Source organism: Salvelinus alpinus, chromosome 28 (genome assembly GCF_045679555.1).
Source record: "Salvelinus alpinus chromosome 28, SLU_Salpinus.1, whole genome shotgun sequence".
NCBI lineage: Eukaryota > Metazoa > Chordata > Actinopteri > Salmoniformes > Salmonidae > Salvelinus > Salvelinus alpinus.
Window position 1 is genome coordinate 39,962,806 of NC_092113.1, and position 14,252 is coordinate 39,977,057.

Consider the following 14,252-nt stretch of genomic DNA (forward strand, 5'->3'; position numbering starts at 1 on the left):
CCTTCTCCTCCCTCCTGAATCCTCCTCCCCCTCCTCCCCCCTCCTCCCTCTCTGCAGATGACTTCGTCAACCATTTTGAAAAGAAGGTCGACGACATCCGATCCTCGTTTGCTAAGTCAAACGACACCGCTGGTTCTGCTCACACTGCCCTACCCTGTGCTCTGACCTCTTTCTCCCCTCTCTCTCCAGATGAAATCTCGCGTCTTGTGACGGCCGGCCGCCCAACAACCTGCCCGCTTGACCCTATCCCCTCCTCTCTTCTCCAGACCATTTCCGGAGACCTTCTCCCTTACCTCACCTCGCTCATCAACTCATCCTTGACCGCTGGCTACGTCCCTTCCGTCTTCAAGAGAGCGAGAGTTGCACCCCTGCTGAAAAAACCTACACTCGATCCCTCCGATGTCAACAACTACAGACCAGTATCCCTTCTTTCTTTTCTCTCCAAAACTCTCGAACGTGCCGTCCTTGGCCAGCTCTCCCGCTATCTCTCTCAGAATGACCTTCTTGATCCAAATCAGTCAGGTTTCAAGACTAGTCATTCAACTGAGACTGCTCTTCTCTGTATCACGGAGGCGCTCCGCACTGCTAAAGCTAACTCTCTCTCCTCTGCTCTCATCCTCCTAGACCTATCGGCTGCCTTCGATACTGTGAACCATCAGATCCTCCTCTCCACCCTCTCCGAGTTGGGCATCTCCGGCGCGGCCCACGCTTGGATTGCGTCCTACCTGACAGGTCGCTCCTACCAGGTGGCGTGGCGAGAATCTGTCTCCTCACCACGTGCTCTCACCACTGGTGTCCCCCAGGGCTCTGTTCTAGGCCCTCTCCTATTCTCGCTATACACCAAGTCACTTGGCTCTGTCATAACCTCACATGGTCTCTCCTATCATTGCTATGCAGACGACACACAATTCATCTTCTCCTTTCCCCCTTCTGATGACCAGGTGGCGAATCGCATCTCTGCATGTCTGGCAGACATATCAGTGTGGATGACGGACCACCACCTCAAGCTGAACCTCGGCAAGACGGAGCTGCTCTTCCTCCCGGGGAAGGACTGCCCGTTCCATGATCTCGCCATCACGGTTGACAACTCCATTGTGTCCTCCTCCCAGAGCGCTAAGAACCTTGGCGTGATCCTGGACAACACCCTGTCGTTCTCAACTAACATCAAGGCGGTGGCCCGTTCCTGTAGGTTCATGCTCTACAACATCCGCAGAGTACGACCCTGCCTCACACAGGAAGCGGCGCAGGTCCTAATCCAGGCACTTGTCATCTCCCGTCTGGATTACTGCAACTCGCTGTTGGCTGGGCTCCCTGCCTGTGCCATTAAACCCCTACAACTCATCCAGAACGCCGCAGCCCGTCTGGTGTTCAACCTTCCCAAGTTCTCTCACGTCACCCCGCTCCTCCGCTCTCTCCACTGGCTTCCAGTTGAAGCTCGCATCCGCTACAAGACCATGGTGCTTGCCTACGGAGCTGTGAGGGGAACGGCACCTCAGTACCTTCAGGCTCTGATCAGGCCCTACACCCAAACAAGGGCACTGCGTTCATCCACCTCTGGCCTGCTCGCCTCCCTACCACTGAGGAAGTACAGTTCCCGCTCAGCCCAGTCAAAACTGTTCGCTGCTCTGGCACCCCAATGGTGGAACAAACTCCCTCACGACGCCAGGACAGCGGAGTCAATCACCACCTTCCGGAGACACCTGAAACCCCACCTCTTCAAGGAATACCTAGGATAGGATAAAGTAATCCTTCTGACCCCCCCCCCCCCCCTTAAAAGATTTAGATGCACTATTGTAAAGTGGTTGTTCCACTGGATGTCATAAGGTGAATGCACCAATTTGTAAGTCGCTCTGGATAAGAGCGTCTGCTAAATGACTTAAATGTAAATGTAAATGTAAATGTTACTGTAGCAATAAATGAATTCCTTCCTCCAGCCTGCCTCGAAGCAACCACTTTGTTCCCTCCTATCTCAGTGCCTTGGAATGGACTGTCCAATCGCTCACCAGTCAGACCGTCTCCTCAGTCAATCGTTTGATTAATTACATCTAGGCCTGGGGTTTAATTAAATAATGATGTATTGGAGTGTAGCAGAAGGTTTACAGTTTATATACCTGGCTCAATACAAACATACATTATCTAACTATTCTGAGACCTGGCTCAATACAAACATACATCACTAACTATCTATTCTGAGACCTGGCTCAATACAAACATACATTACTATCTATCTATTCTGAGTCCTGGTGGCAGGTAGCCTAGTGGTTAGAGTGTAGCGGCGGCAGGTAGCCCAGTGGTTAGAGTGTAGGGGCGGCAGGTAGCCTAGTGGTTAGAGTGTAGGGGCGGCAGGTAGCCTAGTGGTTAGAGTGTAGGGGCGGCAGGTAGCCTAGTGGTTAGAGTGTAGGGGCGGCAGGTAGCCCAGTGGTTAGAGTGTAGGGGCGGCAGGTAGCCCAGTGGTTAGAGTGTAGAGGCGTCAGGTAGCCCAGTGGTTAGAGTGTAGGGGCGGCAGGTAGCCTAGTGGTTAGAGTGTAGGGGCGGCAGGTAGCCTAGTGGTTAGAGTGTAGGGGCGGCAGGTAGCCTAGTGGTTAGAGTGTAGGGACGTCAGGTAGCCTAGTGGTTAGAGTGTAGAGGCGTCAGGTAGCCTAGTGGTTAGAGTGTAGAGGCGTCAGGTAGCCTAGTGGTTAGAGTGTAGAGGCGGCAGGTAGCCTAGTGGTTAGAGTGTAGGGGCGGCAGGTAGCCTAGTGGTTAGAGTGTAGGGGCGGCAGGTAGCCTAGTGGTTAGAGTGTAGGGGCGGCAGGTAGCCTAGTGGTTAGAGTGTAGGGACGTCAGGTAGCCTAGTGGTTAGAGTGTAGAGGCGTCAGGTAGCCTAGTGGTTAGAGTGTAGGGACGTCAGGTAGCCTAGTGGTTAGAGTGTAGAGGCGTCAGGTAGCCTAGTGGTTAGAGTGTAGAGGCGTCAGGTAGCCTAGTGGTTAGAGTGTAGAGGCGGCAGGTAGCCTAGTGGTTAGAGTGTAGGGGCGGCAGGTAGCCTAGTGGTTAGAGTGTAGGGGCGGCAGGTAGCCTAGTGGTTAGAGTGTAGGGGCGGCAGGTAGCCTAGTGGTTAGAGCGTTGGACTGGTAACCGAAAGGCCGTCATTGAAAAGAAGAATTTGTTCTTAACTGACTTGCCTAGTTAAATAAAGATTTTTTATATATATATATATAAATAAAATAAAAAGGTCTGGCTCAATACAAACATATATTAATATCTATCTATTCTGAGGTAAATAATGTTAGCGCTGGTGGTGGTCTATCAGACAAACATTGATTATACAATCACTTCTATGTGTGTTTGTTTTACGGACCTCTCTCTTATACTATAAGGATAAACTATAGAGATAGGAGTGCTTCCTTATCTCAACTATTTCACCCAGTTTCCAATACTCTGCTAGTTGGGTGGTCCCAGAAGAAGAGTTGGCAGAGTAGAAAGTGTTGAACCTAAAGTTGCTGTCAAAAAGAGTATGTACTTTATTATGGCCTTTAAAGCAGGACATGGCTTTTTGCCTACGTATGCTATCAGACTGCAGTACCACTATTCACCACTAGGTGCACAGGTCTGCCAATATATTCTATCAGACTGCAGTACCACTATTCACCACTAGGCGCACAGGTCTGCCAATATATGCTATCAGACTGCATTACCACGATTCACCACTAGGTGCACAGGTCTGCCAATATATGCTATCAGACTGCAGTACCACTATTCACCACTAGGTTCACAGGTCTGCCAATATATGCTATCAGACTGCATTACCACTATTCACCACTAGGTTCACAGGTCTGCCAATATATGCTATCAGACTGCAGTACCACTATTCACCACTAGGTTCACAGGTCTGCCAGCCAATATATCCTGCATTATCATTGTTCACCACTAGGTTTGCAGGTCAGCTAGCCAATATATCCTGCATTATTGTTGTTCACCACTATGTTTGCAGGTCTGCAAGCCAATATACCCTGCATTACCATTGTTCACCACTAGGTTTGCAGGTCTGCAAGCCAATATATCCTGTATTACCATTGTTCACCACTAGGTTTGCAGGTCTGCAAGCCAATATGTGCAGGCAGCGATCAGTTGAATAGCATGCATTTAGTTTTACTTGCATCTAAGAGCAGTTGGAGGCCACGGAAGGAGAGTATGGCGTTGAAGCTCGTCTGGAGGTTAGTTAACACAGTGTCCAAAGAAGGGACAGAGGTATACAGAATGGTGTTGTCTGCGTAGAGGTGGATCAGATAATCACCAGCAGCAAGAGCGACATCATTGATGTATACAGAAAAGAGAGTCGGCCCGAGAATTGAACCCTGTGGCACCCCCATAGAGACTGCCAGAGGTCCGGACAACAGGCCCTCCGATTTGACACACTGAACTCTATCAGAGAAGTAGTTGGTGAACCAGGCGAGGCAATCAATTGAGAAGCCAAGGCTATTGAGTCTGCCGATAAGAATGTGGTGATTGACAGAGTCGAAAGCCTTGGCCAGGTCGATGAATACGGCTGCACAGTAATGTCTCTTATCGATGGCGGTTATGATATCGTTTAGGACCTTGAGCGTGGCTGAGGTGCACCCATGACCAGCTCTGAAACCAGATTGCATAGCGGAGAAGGTACGGTGGGATTCGAAATGGTCGGTGATCTGTTTGTTAACCTGGCTTTCGAAGACCTTAGAAAGGCAGGGTAGGATAGATATACAGTGGGGAGAACAAGTATTTGATACACTGCCGATATTGCAGGTTTTCCTACTTACAAAGCATGTAGAGGTCTGTAATTTTTATCATAGGTACACTTCAACTGCGAGAGACGGAATCTAAAACAAAAATCCAGAAAATCACATTGTATGATTTTTAAGTAATTAATTTGCATTTTATTGCATGACATAAGTATTTGATCACCTACCAACCAGTAAGAATTCCGGCTCTCACAGACCTGTTAGTTTTTCTTTAAGAAGCCCTCCTGTTCTCCACTCATTACCTGTATTAACTGCACCTGTTTGAACTCGTTACCTGTATAAAAGACACCTGTCCACAACCTCAATCAAACAGACTCCAACCTCTCCACAATGGCCAAGACCAGAGAGCTGTGTAAGGATATCAGGGTTAAATTGTAGACCTGCACAAGGCTGGGATGGGCTACAGGACAATAGGCAAGCAGCTTGGTGAGAAGGCAACAACTGTTGGCGCAATTATTAGAAAATGGAAGAAGTTCAAGATGATGGTCAATCACCCTCGGTCTGGGGCTCCATGCAAGATCTCACCTCGTGGGGCATCAATGATCATGAGGAAGGTGAGGGATCAGCCAGAACTACACGGCAGGACCTGGTCAATGACCTGAAGAGAGCTGGGACCACAGTCTCAAAGAAAACCATTAGTAACACACTACGCCGTCATGGATTAAAATCCTGCAGCGCATGCAAGGTCCCCCTGCTCAAGCCAGCGCATGTCCAGGCCCGTCTGAAGTTTGCCAATGACCATCTGGATGATCCAGAGGAGGAATGGGAGAAGGTCATGTGGTCTGTTGAGACAAAAATAGAGCTTTTTGGTCTAAACTCCACTCGCCGTGTTTGGAGGAAGAAGAAGGATGAGTACAACCCCAAGATCACCATCCCAACCGTGAAGCATGGATGTGGAAACATCATTCTTTGGGGATGCTTTTCTGTAAAGGGGACAGGACGACTGCACCGTATTGAGGGGAGGATGGATGGGGCCATGTATCGCGAGATCTTGGCCAACAACCTCCTTCCCTCAGTAAGAGCATTGAAGATGGGTCGTGGCTGGGTCTTCCAGCATGACAACGACCCGAAACACACAGCCAGGGCAACTAAGGAGTGGCTCCATAAGAAGCATCTCAAGGTCCTGGAGTGGCCTAGCCAGTCTCCAGACCTGAACCCAATAGAAAATCTTTGGAGGGAGCTGAAAGTCCGTATTGCCCAGCGACAGCCCCGAAACCTGAAGGATCTGGAGAAGGTCTGTATGGAGGAGTGGGCCAAAATCCCTGCTGCAGTGTGTGCAAACCTGGTCAAGAACTACAGGAAACGTATGATCTCTGTAATTGCAAACAAAGGTTTCTGTACCAAATATTAAGTTCTGCTTTTCTGATGTATCAAATACTTATGTCATGCAATAAAATGCAAATTAATTACTTAAAAATCATACAATGTGATTTTCTGGATTTTTGTTTTAGATTCCGTCTCTCACAGTTGAAGTGTACCTATGATAAAAATTACAGACCTCTACATGCTTTGTAAGTAGGAAAACCTGCAAAATCGGCAGTGTATCAAATACTTGTTCTCCCCACTGTAGGTCTATAGCAGTTTGGGTCTTGTATTCTATTGTATTCTATGTTACTGTCTCTATGCTCAGTCAGAGATGGTAAAGATAACATTGTATTCTGTGTTACTGTCTCTATGCTCAGTCAGAGATGGTAAAGATAACATTGTATGCTATGCAGTATGCTACTGTGCCTAGGCTCAGCTGTTACTGAGATAGATGGAATGTATTTATCCTGTGTGACCTGTGATGGTGGATATGATTTGCTTTGCCTCTATCTGATTTTTAAATTCACATTAACGACAATAGGAAACAGATCTGGGACCAGGCTAGAATCACACTGAGCTCTCTGGGAATATGGAGGCCTCCTGTATATTGTGGACATATTTTAGCAATGTACACATGTTCACAGTAAGCATGCGTAAACACTGTAACGACTCCCCTGCCTGGGAAGTCTCCCCCAAGCAGGTTAATCCTATTGAAGCAGTGGTTATTAAATTAGCCAATGGGCTGGACGATTCGAAACCCTCAATGGGTGTTGTACTGCCTCCGATCGTTACATTGGTGTCAGAAGTGGGACGGAGGCCGTGAGTAAACATTGTTGAGGAAAATAACCATTTGACCATGTTCTCCATTATACTGAACAACACGTGATTCATAAACCTCCCAACAGGCTGATCAGAGTGATCCCCCCATTCTAATACTCATCACTTACTCTGAGGTGACTTCCCCTCATGACTGCTCTCTCTCTCTCTCTCTCTGTGTCTCTCTCCGTCTCTCTCTCTCTCTCTCTCTCTCTCTCTCTCTCTGTCTCTCTCCGTCTCTCTCTCTCCGTCTCTCTCTCTCTATGTCTCTCTCTCTCTGTGTCTCTCTCTCTCTCACCCACAAAAACAGACACACACAGAAACACCCTCCCTCCCTCCCTCCCGCACGCACGCACGCACGCACGCACGCACGCACGCACGCACGCACGCACGCACACACACACACACACACACACACACACACACACACACACACACACACACAGTGCACACACATGTACACACACAAACACACACACACACAGTGCACACACATGTACACACACACACACACACACACACACACACACACACACACACACACATGTACACACACAGAAACACACACACACACACACACACAGTGCACACACATGTACACACACACACACAGAAACGCACACACACGTACACACACACACAGACAATGCCAGTGGCTGTGACAGCAGAGCAGACCACAGTGATGTCTGTCTGCTCTCTGCACTGTGACAGACTGTTAATGATGTCTGTCTGCTCTCTGCACTGTGACAGACTGTACGTGATGTCTGTCTGCTTTCTGCACTGTGACAGACTGTTAGTGATGTCTGTCTGCTCTCTGCACTGTGACAGACTGTTAGTGATGTCTGTCTGCTCTCTGCACTGTGACAGACTGTTAGTGATGTCTGTCTGCTCTCTGCACTGTGACAGACGGTACGTGCTGTCTGTCTGCTCTCTGCACTGTGACAGACTGTTAGTGATGTCTGTCTGCTCTCTGCACTGTGACAGACTGTTAGTGATGTCTGTCTGCTCTCTGCACTGTGACAGACTGTTAGTGATGTCTGTCTGCTCTCTGCACTGTGACAGACTGTACGTGATGTCTGTCTGCTTTCTGCACTGTGACAGACTGTTAGTGATGTCTGTCTGCTCTCTGCACTGTGACAGACTGTTAGTGATGTCTGTCTGCTCTCTGCACTGTGACAGACTGTTAGTGATGTCTGTCTGCTCTCTGCACTGTGACAGACGGTACGTGCTGTCTGTCTGCTCTCTGCACTGTGACAGACTGTTAGTGATGTCTGTCTGCTCTCTGCACTGTGACAGACTGTACGTGATGTCTGTCTGCTTTCTGCACTGTGACAGACTGTTAGTGATGTCTGTCTGCTCTCTGCACTGTGACAGACTGTTAGTGATGTCTGTCTGCTCTCTGCACTGTGACAGACTGTTAGTGATGTCTGTCTGCTCTCTGCACTGTGACAGACGGTACGTGCTGTCTGTCTGCTCTCTGCACTGTGACAGACTGTTAGTGATGTCTGTCTGCTCTCTGCACTGTGACAGACTGTACGTGATGTCTGTCTGCTTTCTGCACTGTGACAGACTGTTAGTGATGTCTGTCTGCTCTCTGCACTGTGACAGACTGTTAGTGATGTCTGTCTGCTCTCTGCACTGTGACAGACTGTTAGTGATGTCTGTCTGCTCTCTGCACTGTGACAGACTGTTAGTGATGTCTGTCTGCTCTCTGCACTGTGACAGACTGTTAGTGATGTCTGTCTGCTCTCTGCACTGTGACAGACTGTACGTGCCAGGAGGAACTAAGCTGTCTGATAGAACAGAACAGTGTAACATGTTGACTTAATATATGAATGGAAAATATCCTGTTTCTATTTTGAGAAGAGAAGACTGCTGTGCCATCTCCCAATTATGAGGCAGCTGCTGATATAGTGTATAATGGTACTTGGTACCTGCCTTCACATTTGCCTCGAAAATCTATCTCTTTCTCTCCATCCCTCTCGCTCTCTTTTTATCTTTCTTTCTCTCTCTCTCTATCTCTCTTTCTGTCCATCTCTCTCTCTCTCTCTCTCTCTCTCTCTCTCTCTCTCTCTCTCTCTCTCTCTCTCTCTCCATCTATCCATCTCTCTCTCTCTGTCTCTCTCTCTCTCTCTCTCTCTCTCTAAGCCTTTGTTGAGAAGCCATTAGCTGCTAGATGCTAGCCATTAGCTGTTAAACTCTCACATCTCTGCCTCATAAGACAATGCCCTCTGGGAAAATATGTAGCTGGATATCAAAGATCATCCATCTCAACTGGTAGGAAAAGATTAACATGAACTATTGTGAACAAAACAGCATCTGGTCCACCTTTTATGGTTCTGTTTATGGTCATAGCATAATTTATATGATAATTAATCAAAGGTCAATTCTCCTAATTATATAGGCTACCAAATCATATATCATAGGCTATAAGTGATATAGTATGTTGTCGTGAAATTAAAGAGATTTAACAGTTCAAAGGTCAATTTTCCCACTAAGGTTACCAAATGGTATATTGTTACTGAAGTGATGTTCTCATTTTAAAGACTTATCATCAATCACTTATAGGAGACATATAAGAGGGCATGAGACTACAACTATCGCATATCACAGATAGGCCTATGACACAGTCATGACAGAGATAACAATCAGTCACGACAGAGATAACAACCGGTCACGACAGAGATAACGACCAGTCACGACAGAGATAACAACCGGTCACGACAGAGATCGCAACCAGTCACAACAGAGATAACAACCGGTCACAACAGAGATAACAACCGGTCACGACAGAGATCGCAACCAGTCACGACAGCGATAACAACCGGTCACGACAGAGATAACAACCGGTCACGACAGAGATAACAACCAGTCACGACAGAGCTAACAACCGGTCACGACAGAGATCGCAACCAGTCACGACAGAGATCGCAACCAGTCACGACAGAGATAACAACCGGTCACGACAGAGATAACAACCAGTCATGCTGTCACACTGGCTGTATACCATGTGGGTGCCAGACAGTCACATTTGAACTTGAACATAGCCAGGCCTAAGACTTCAAGGTCAGAATTGTATTTTAATGATTTACTCAGTGTCCCCTTAATAATATAGAACATAATTCAATAGATTTCATTCTGGTCACAGACTTCTCATGTCATAAGTAGCTCCATTAATGGTAACTTTGTGGGTAAGATATATAACTTATTATGCATAACAACGAACCCCCAGTAAAATAATATAGCTTTGAACTTAATGAGACAATTTCATCATCCCATGATGTTATTTCCACAGTAGCACATGTTCCTGTTACTGTCTTGTTGTCGCGCAGCAGTAGTGAGAGAACAGACACCTGTTGGTTGTCAGCGGCGCCTCTTCGCGCGCGAAAATGACACGCTCTAGAACACCTGTTGATTGCGTTGCATGATTCTAATGACTTACTGTGGGAGTTTATGAACAGGAAGCATATTGCTATATATATAGCAATAGTATTAATATGCAAAGAAGTAGTGTAAACTTACTCTAGCAGCCCTGGATGAGTAGGGGTCCTCAAAGAGTGCCCATATTTTTGGTTGCCAAACTTCGCAGCATCCCCTCGACCTGTCCGGGCAGTCCTCAATGCCGAACCGTCTGGGTAGTTCATCGTCCGTGTCATCTGGTTCCGGTGGTTCGAATATGTCCAGCGCCTCCTCTGCGTCCCGATGCTGCCGGTATGTCATCCAGCAACACGGCTCCACGTCGGTCTCATCTATCATCCAAAACGCCAACTCCTCTTCAAAAAGAGGCCCGCAGACATCGGCGGGGCAATGAAGCTTGCCAGTCCTATAATAGTTCAACACATAAGCGAATATGCCAGGGTGCCTGTCGAAAAATAACTCGTTTGTAGTTGGATATGGAGAAATGGGTCTGGGTTGGGAGGGAGTCGGTGGGAGGGAGTCCGTGTCTGGGTTGTTCACCGGCTCTGGCGGGTCGGCTAACAATGCCAGGCGCGTCCCCGGTAGGGTCCTAATTGTGCTCTTGTAGGTTTCGTGTCTTGTACCACCAACATTGATGATTATTTTTTCTGAGTCTTCCCCCCTGGTCATCTCTTCCTTCAGGCATGTCTTGGACGGAGGTTTGTTGCCTGACTTGCGTCCTCGGTAAGACGAAACACACACCGAGTTGATCATAGATTTAGATGGAGAGACGGTTGGTTATTCCGTTAGTTTGTTATTCCGTTATTATATCTCGGTGAATCACACAGTGACAGTTGAGTTTTTCCTCATGTCAGTCCTTGTTATAATACTACTCATGTATCTAACTGTACCGGGGACAGTTGTTGCTTTCAACAAGTCCAATGCGAGCGGCAGGCAGGCAGAGAGAGTGGCCTTGACTAAAACCACCTGTTATAAAAGCTACAATACAACTCCCCGAACCACTCGTATCTATAGGTTGCAATCTCAAAACATCTCTATAAATCTAGACTAGGCAGGCTTTTGTGGTCAAAATATTTGTTGATTAGTCTATAAATAAGCAGAAGTTGTAGCCGAAAATAGGCTTGAAAGATTCAACAGTTACTTGGCGACCTTCAGCGATAGTTTCAGATTAGGCTATGAAATATTGTGAGTGTTATATTCTACATCAAATCTACAAAATGTGCCAATTTAAAGAAAGTCTATTTCTAGATTACATTTTTTGGAGCAATAACCCAAGGTCCTCACCTATTGTTGCGATTTATGCCTTATCCGAAAATTCACAAAATCCGCCAAACCCCCACAAAAAAATCTAACACATTTCCTAAACATGGAAGTTGACCGCAATAATGATCCAAATGACTACATGCGCGCGACGCGTGCATTGGAATATTCCATCAATTTGCGATGATGTCTTCCTCGAGGCGAATGAGATGTGATGTGAGGTTGTTTTTCAGGGAACATTAAGGATCTGTTGCTTCTCCAACCAGAAGTATCCTCCCTCCTCCCTTAGTTCAGCCACACCATAGTCAGTCAGACAGACGACACACAGCCAGCCCACCCTGTAGCGCCGACTGAGGCTCGCAACAGCCTCGATAAATTAACCCTTTCTAGTCTGGTTAATTTAGCCTTTATGAGAGATTATTCTGTTCTATAATATACCACTCCTTTAAATATATTCATGATTTCCGTTGATATAATTTGAAAACGTGAATAGAACTATTAAGGGCTTTAAAATGACTGTAGATTCACGCGTATCTATTATGGTACTGTATCTGTATGCCACAATGTAGGCTGAGGACAGGTAGGGTTTTTTCGTTAAATACGCTGCTCAAAAAAATAAAGGGAACACTTAAACAACACAATGTAACTCCAAGTCAATCACACTTCTGTGAATTCAAACTGTCCACTTAGGAAGCAACACTGATTGACAATAAATTTCACATGCTGTTGTGCAAATGGAATAGACAAAAGGTGGAAATTATAGGCAATTAGCAAGACACCCCCAATAAAGGAGTGGTTCTGCAGGTGGTGACCACAGACCACTTCTCAGTTCCTATGCTTCCTGGCTGATGTTTTGGTCACTTTTGAATGCTGGCGGTGCTTTCACTCTAATGGTAGCATGAGACGGAGTCTACAACCCACACAAGTGGCTCAGGTAGTGCAGCTCATCCAGGATGGCACATCAATGCGAGCTGTGGCAAGAAGGTTTGCTGTGTCTGTCAGCGTAGTGTCCAGAGCATGGAGGCGCTGGAAAGACATGTCTTATAATGTCAATGCGTTCATGTGTCATCCTCTTCAAATGTGCATCTTAAAAGGAAGATGTTTTTATTGACGTAACCGCAAATACAAATTCAGTTCAGTTCAATTCAGCTCACACAGCCTGCTTAGTGGTTAACGTCGGTTCAGAGCTATTTTAGGAAAAGATTAGCATATTCATATTTCATAAGATAGTCTGGGTCCAACAGGTGAACAGGTTCAAGAGGAACGGCGTTTGTTGTCATTTTGAAAATGTGTTTCTATGGTGACCTAAGATCGCCATCTAGTGGTCATATTGGTTCCCATCATTTTGAAGAGTAATGACATCCTACTCCCTACATAGTCCACTACCATTTTAGGACGCATACATTTTTCTTGAATTGAGTCAATAGTCGTTCTGTGGGCATAGTGTGAGTCATCTATCCAAACGTGTACAATTCACTTTGGTTTGAATATCAATGTCAATATAATACCAGAAATGAAATGATCTTGTGAGCAATTGAAATGATAAGAGAACCACTGTTATGTAATGTTGTACAGTACATTGTTTGTAAACTTTGATTATAAATGTGAGTATGGTACTTGTTATACCAGAGATCACCCCGGCGTCTTTAGTAGCCTGCCTCTGGGAGTCGTTGAAGTAGGCTGGGACTGTGATGACTGCATTGGGCACCTTCTGGCCCAGGTAGGCCTCAGCAATCTCCTTCATCTTGACCAGGATCATTGAGGAGATCTCTTCGGGGTAGAAGACCTTGGTCTCTCCTTTGTACTCCACCTGGACTCTGGGCTTCCCACCATCGTTGATCACCTAGAAGGGTGAGAACAACAAGGTCATCTATTGATATACTCAAACTTTTCAAATGTATTTTAAATGTATGTAAGCCTGTATGTATCTAACCCTGTATCTATCTAACCCTGTATGTATGTATGTGTGTATGTGTGTATGTATGTATGTATGTATGTATGTATGTATGTACAGTGGGGAGAACAAGTATTTGATACACTGCCGATTTTGCAGGTTTTCCTACTTACAAAGCATGTAGAGGTCTGTAATTTTTATCATAGGTACACTTTAACTGTGAGAGACGGAATCTAAAACAAAAATCCAGAAAATCACATTGGATGATTTTTAAGTAATTAATTTGCATTTTATTGCATGACATAAGTATTTGATCACCTACCAACCAGTAAGAATTCCGGCTCTCACAGACCTGTTAGTTTTTCTTTAAGAAGCCCTCCTGTTCTCCACTCATTACCTGTATTAACTGCACCTGTTTGAACTCGTTACCTGTATAAAAGACACCTGTCCACACACTCAATCAAACAGACTCCAACCTCTGCACAATGGCCAAGACCAGAGAGCTGTGTAAAGACATCAGGATAAAATTGTAGACCTGCACAAGGCTGGGATGGGCTACAGGACAATAGGCAAGCAGCTTGGTGAGAAGGCAACAACTGTTGGCGCAATTATTAGAAAATGGAAGAAGTTTAAGTTGACGGTCAATCACCCTCGGTTTGAGGCTCCATGCAAGATCTCACCTCGTGGGACATCAATGATCATGAGGAAGGTGAGGGATCAGCCCAGAACTACACGGCAGGACCTGGTCAATGACCTGAAGAGAGCTGGGACCACAGTCTCAAAGAAAACCATTAGTAACACAC

The 14,252-nt window shown here is 46.2% G+C and overlaps 1 protein-coding gene across 1 annotated transcript in view; it reads right to left on the reverse strand.

Moving 5' to 3' along the window:
* The window catches only part of LOC139557861 (voltage-gated potassium channel KCNC1-like), a 61,183-nt gene extending 49,335 nt beyond the window's left edge, over window positions 1–11,848 (reverse strand). The window contains exon 1 of the mRNA XM_071373123.1: window positions 10,401–11,848. Coding sequence (XP_071229224.1) covers window positions 10,401–11,048 — 648 coding nt within the window. The 5' untranslated portion in view covers window positions 11,049–11,848. The remainder of the gene's footprint in view (window positions 1–10,400) is intronic.
* Between the last annotated feature and the right edge of the window lie 2,404 nt (window positions 11,849–14,252).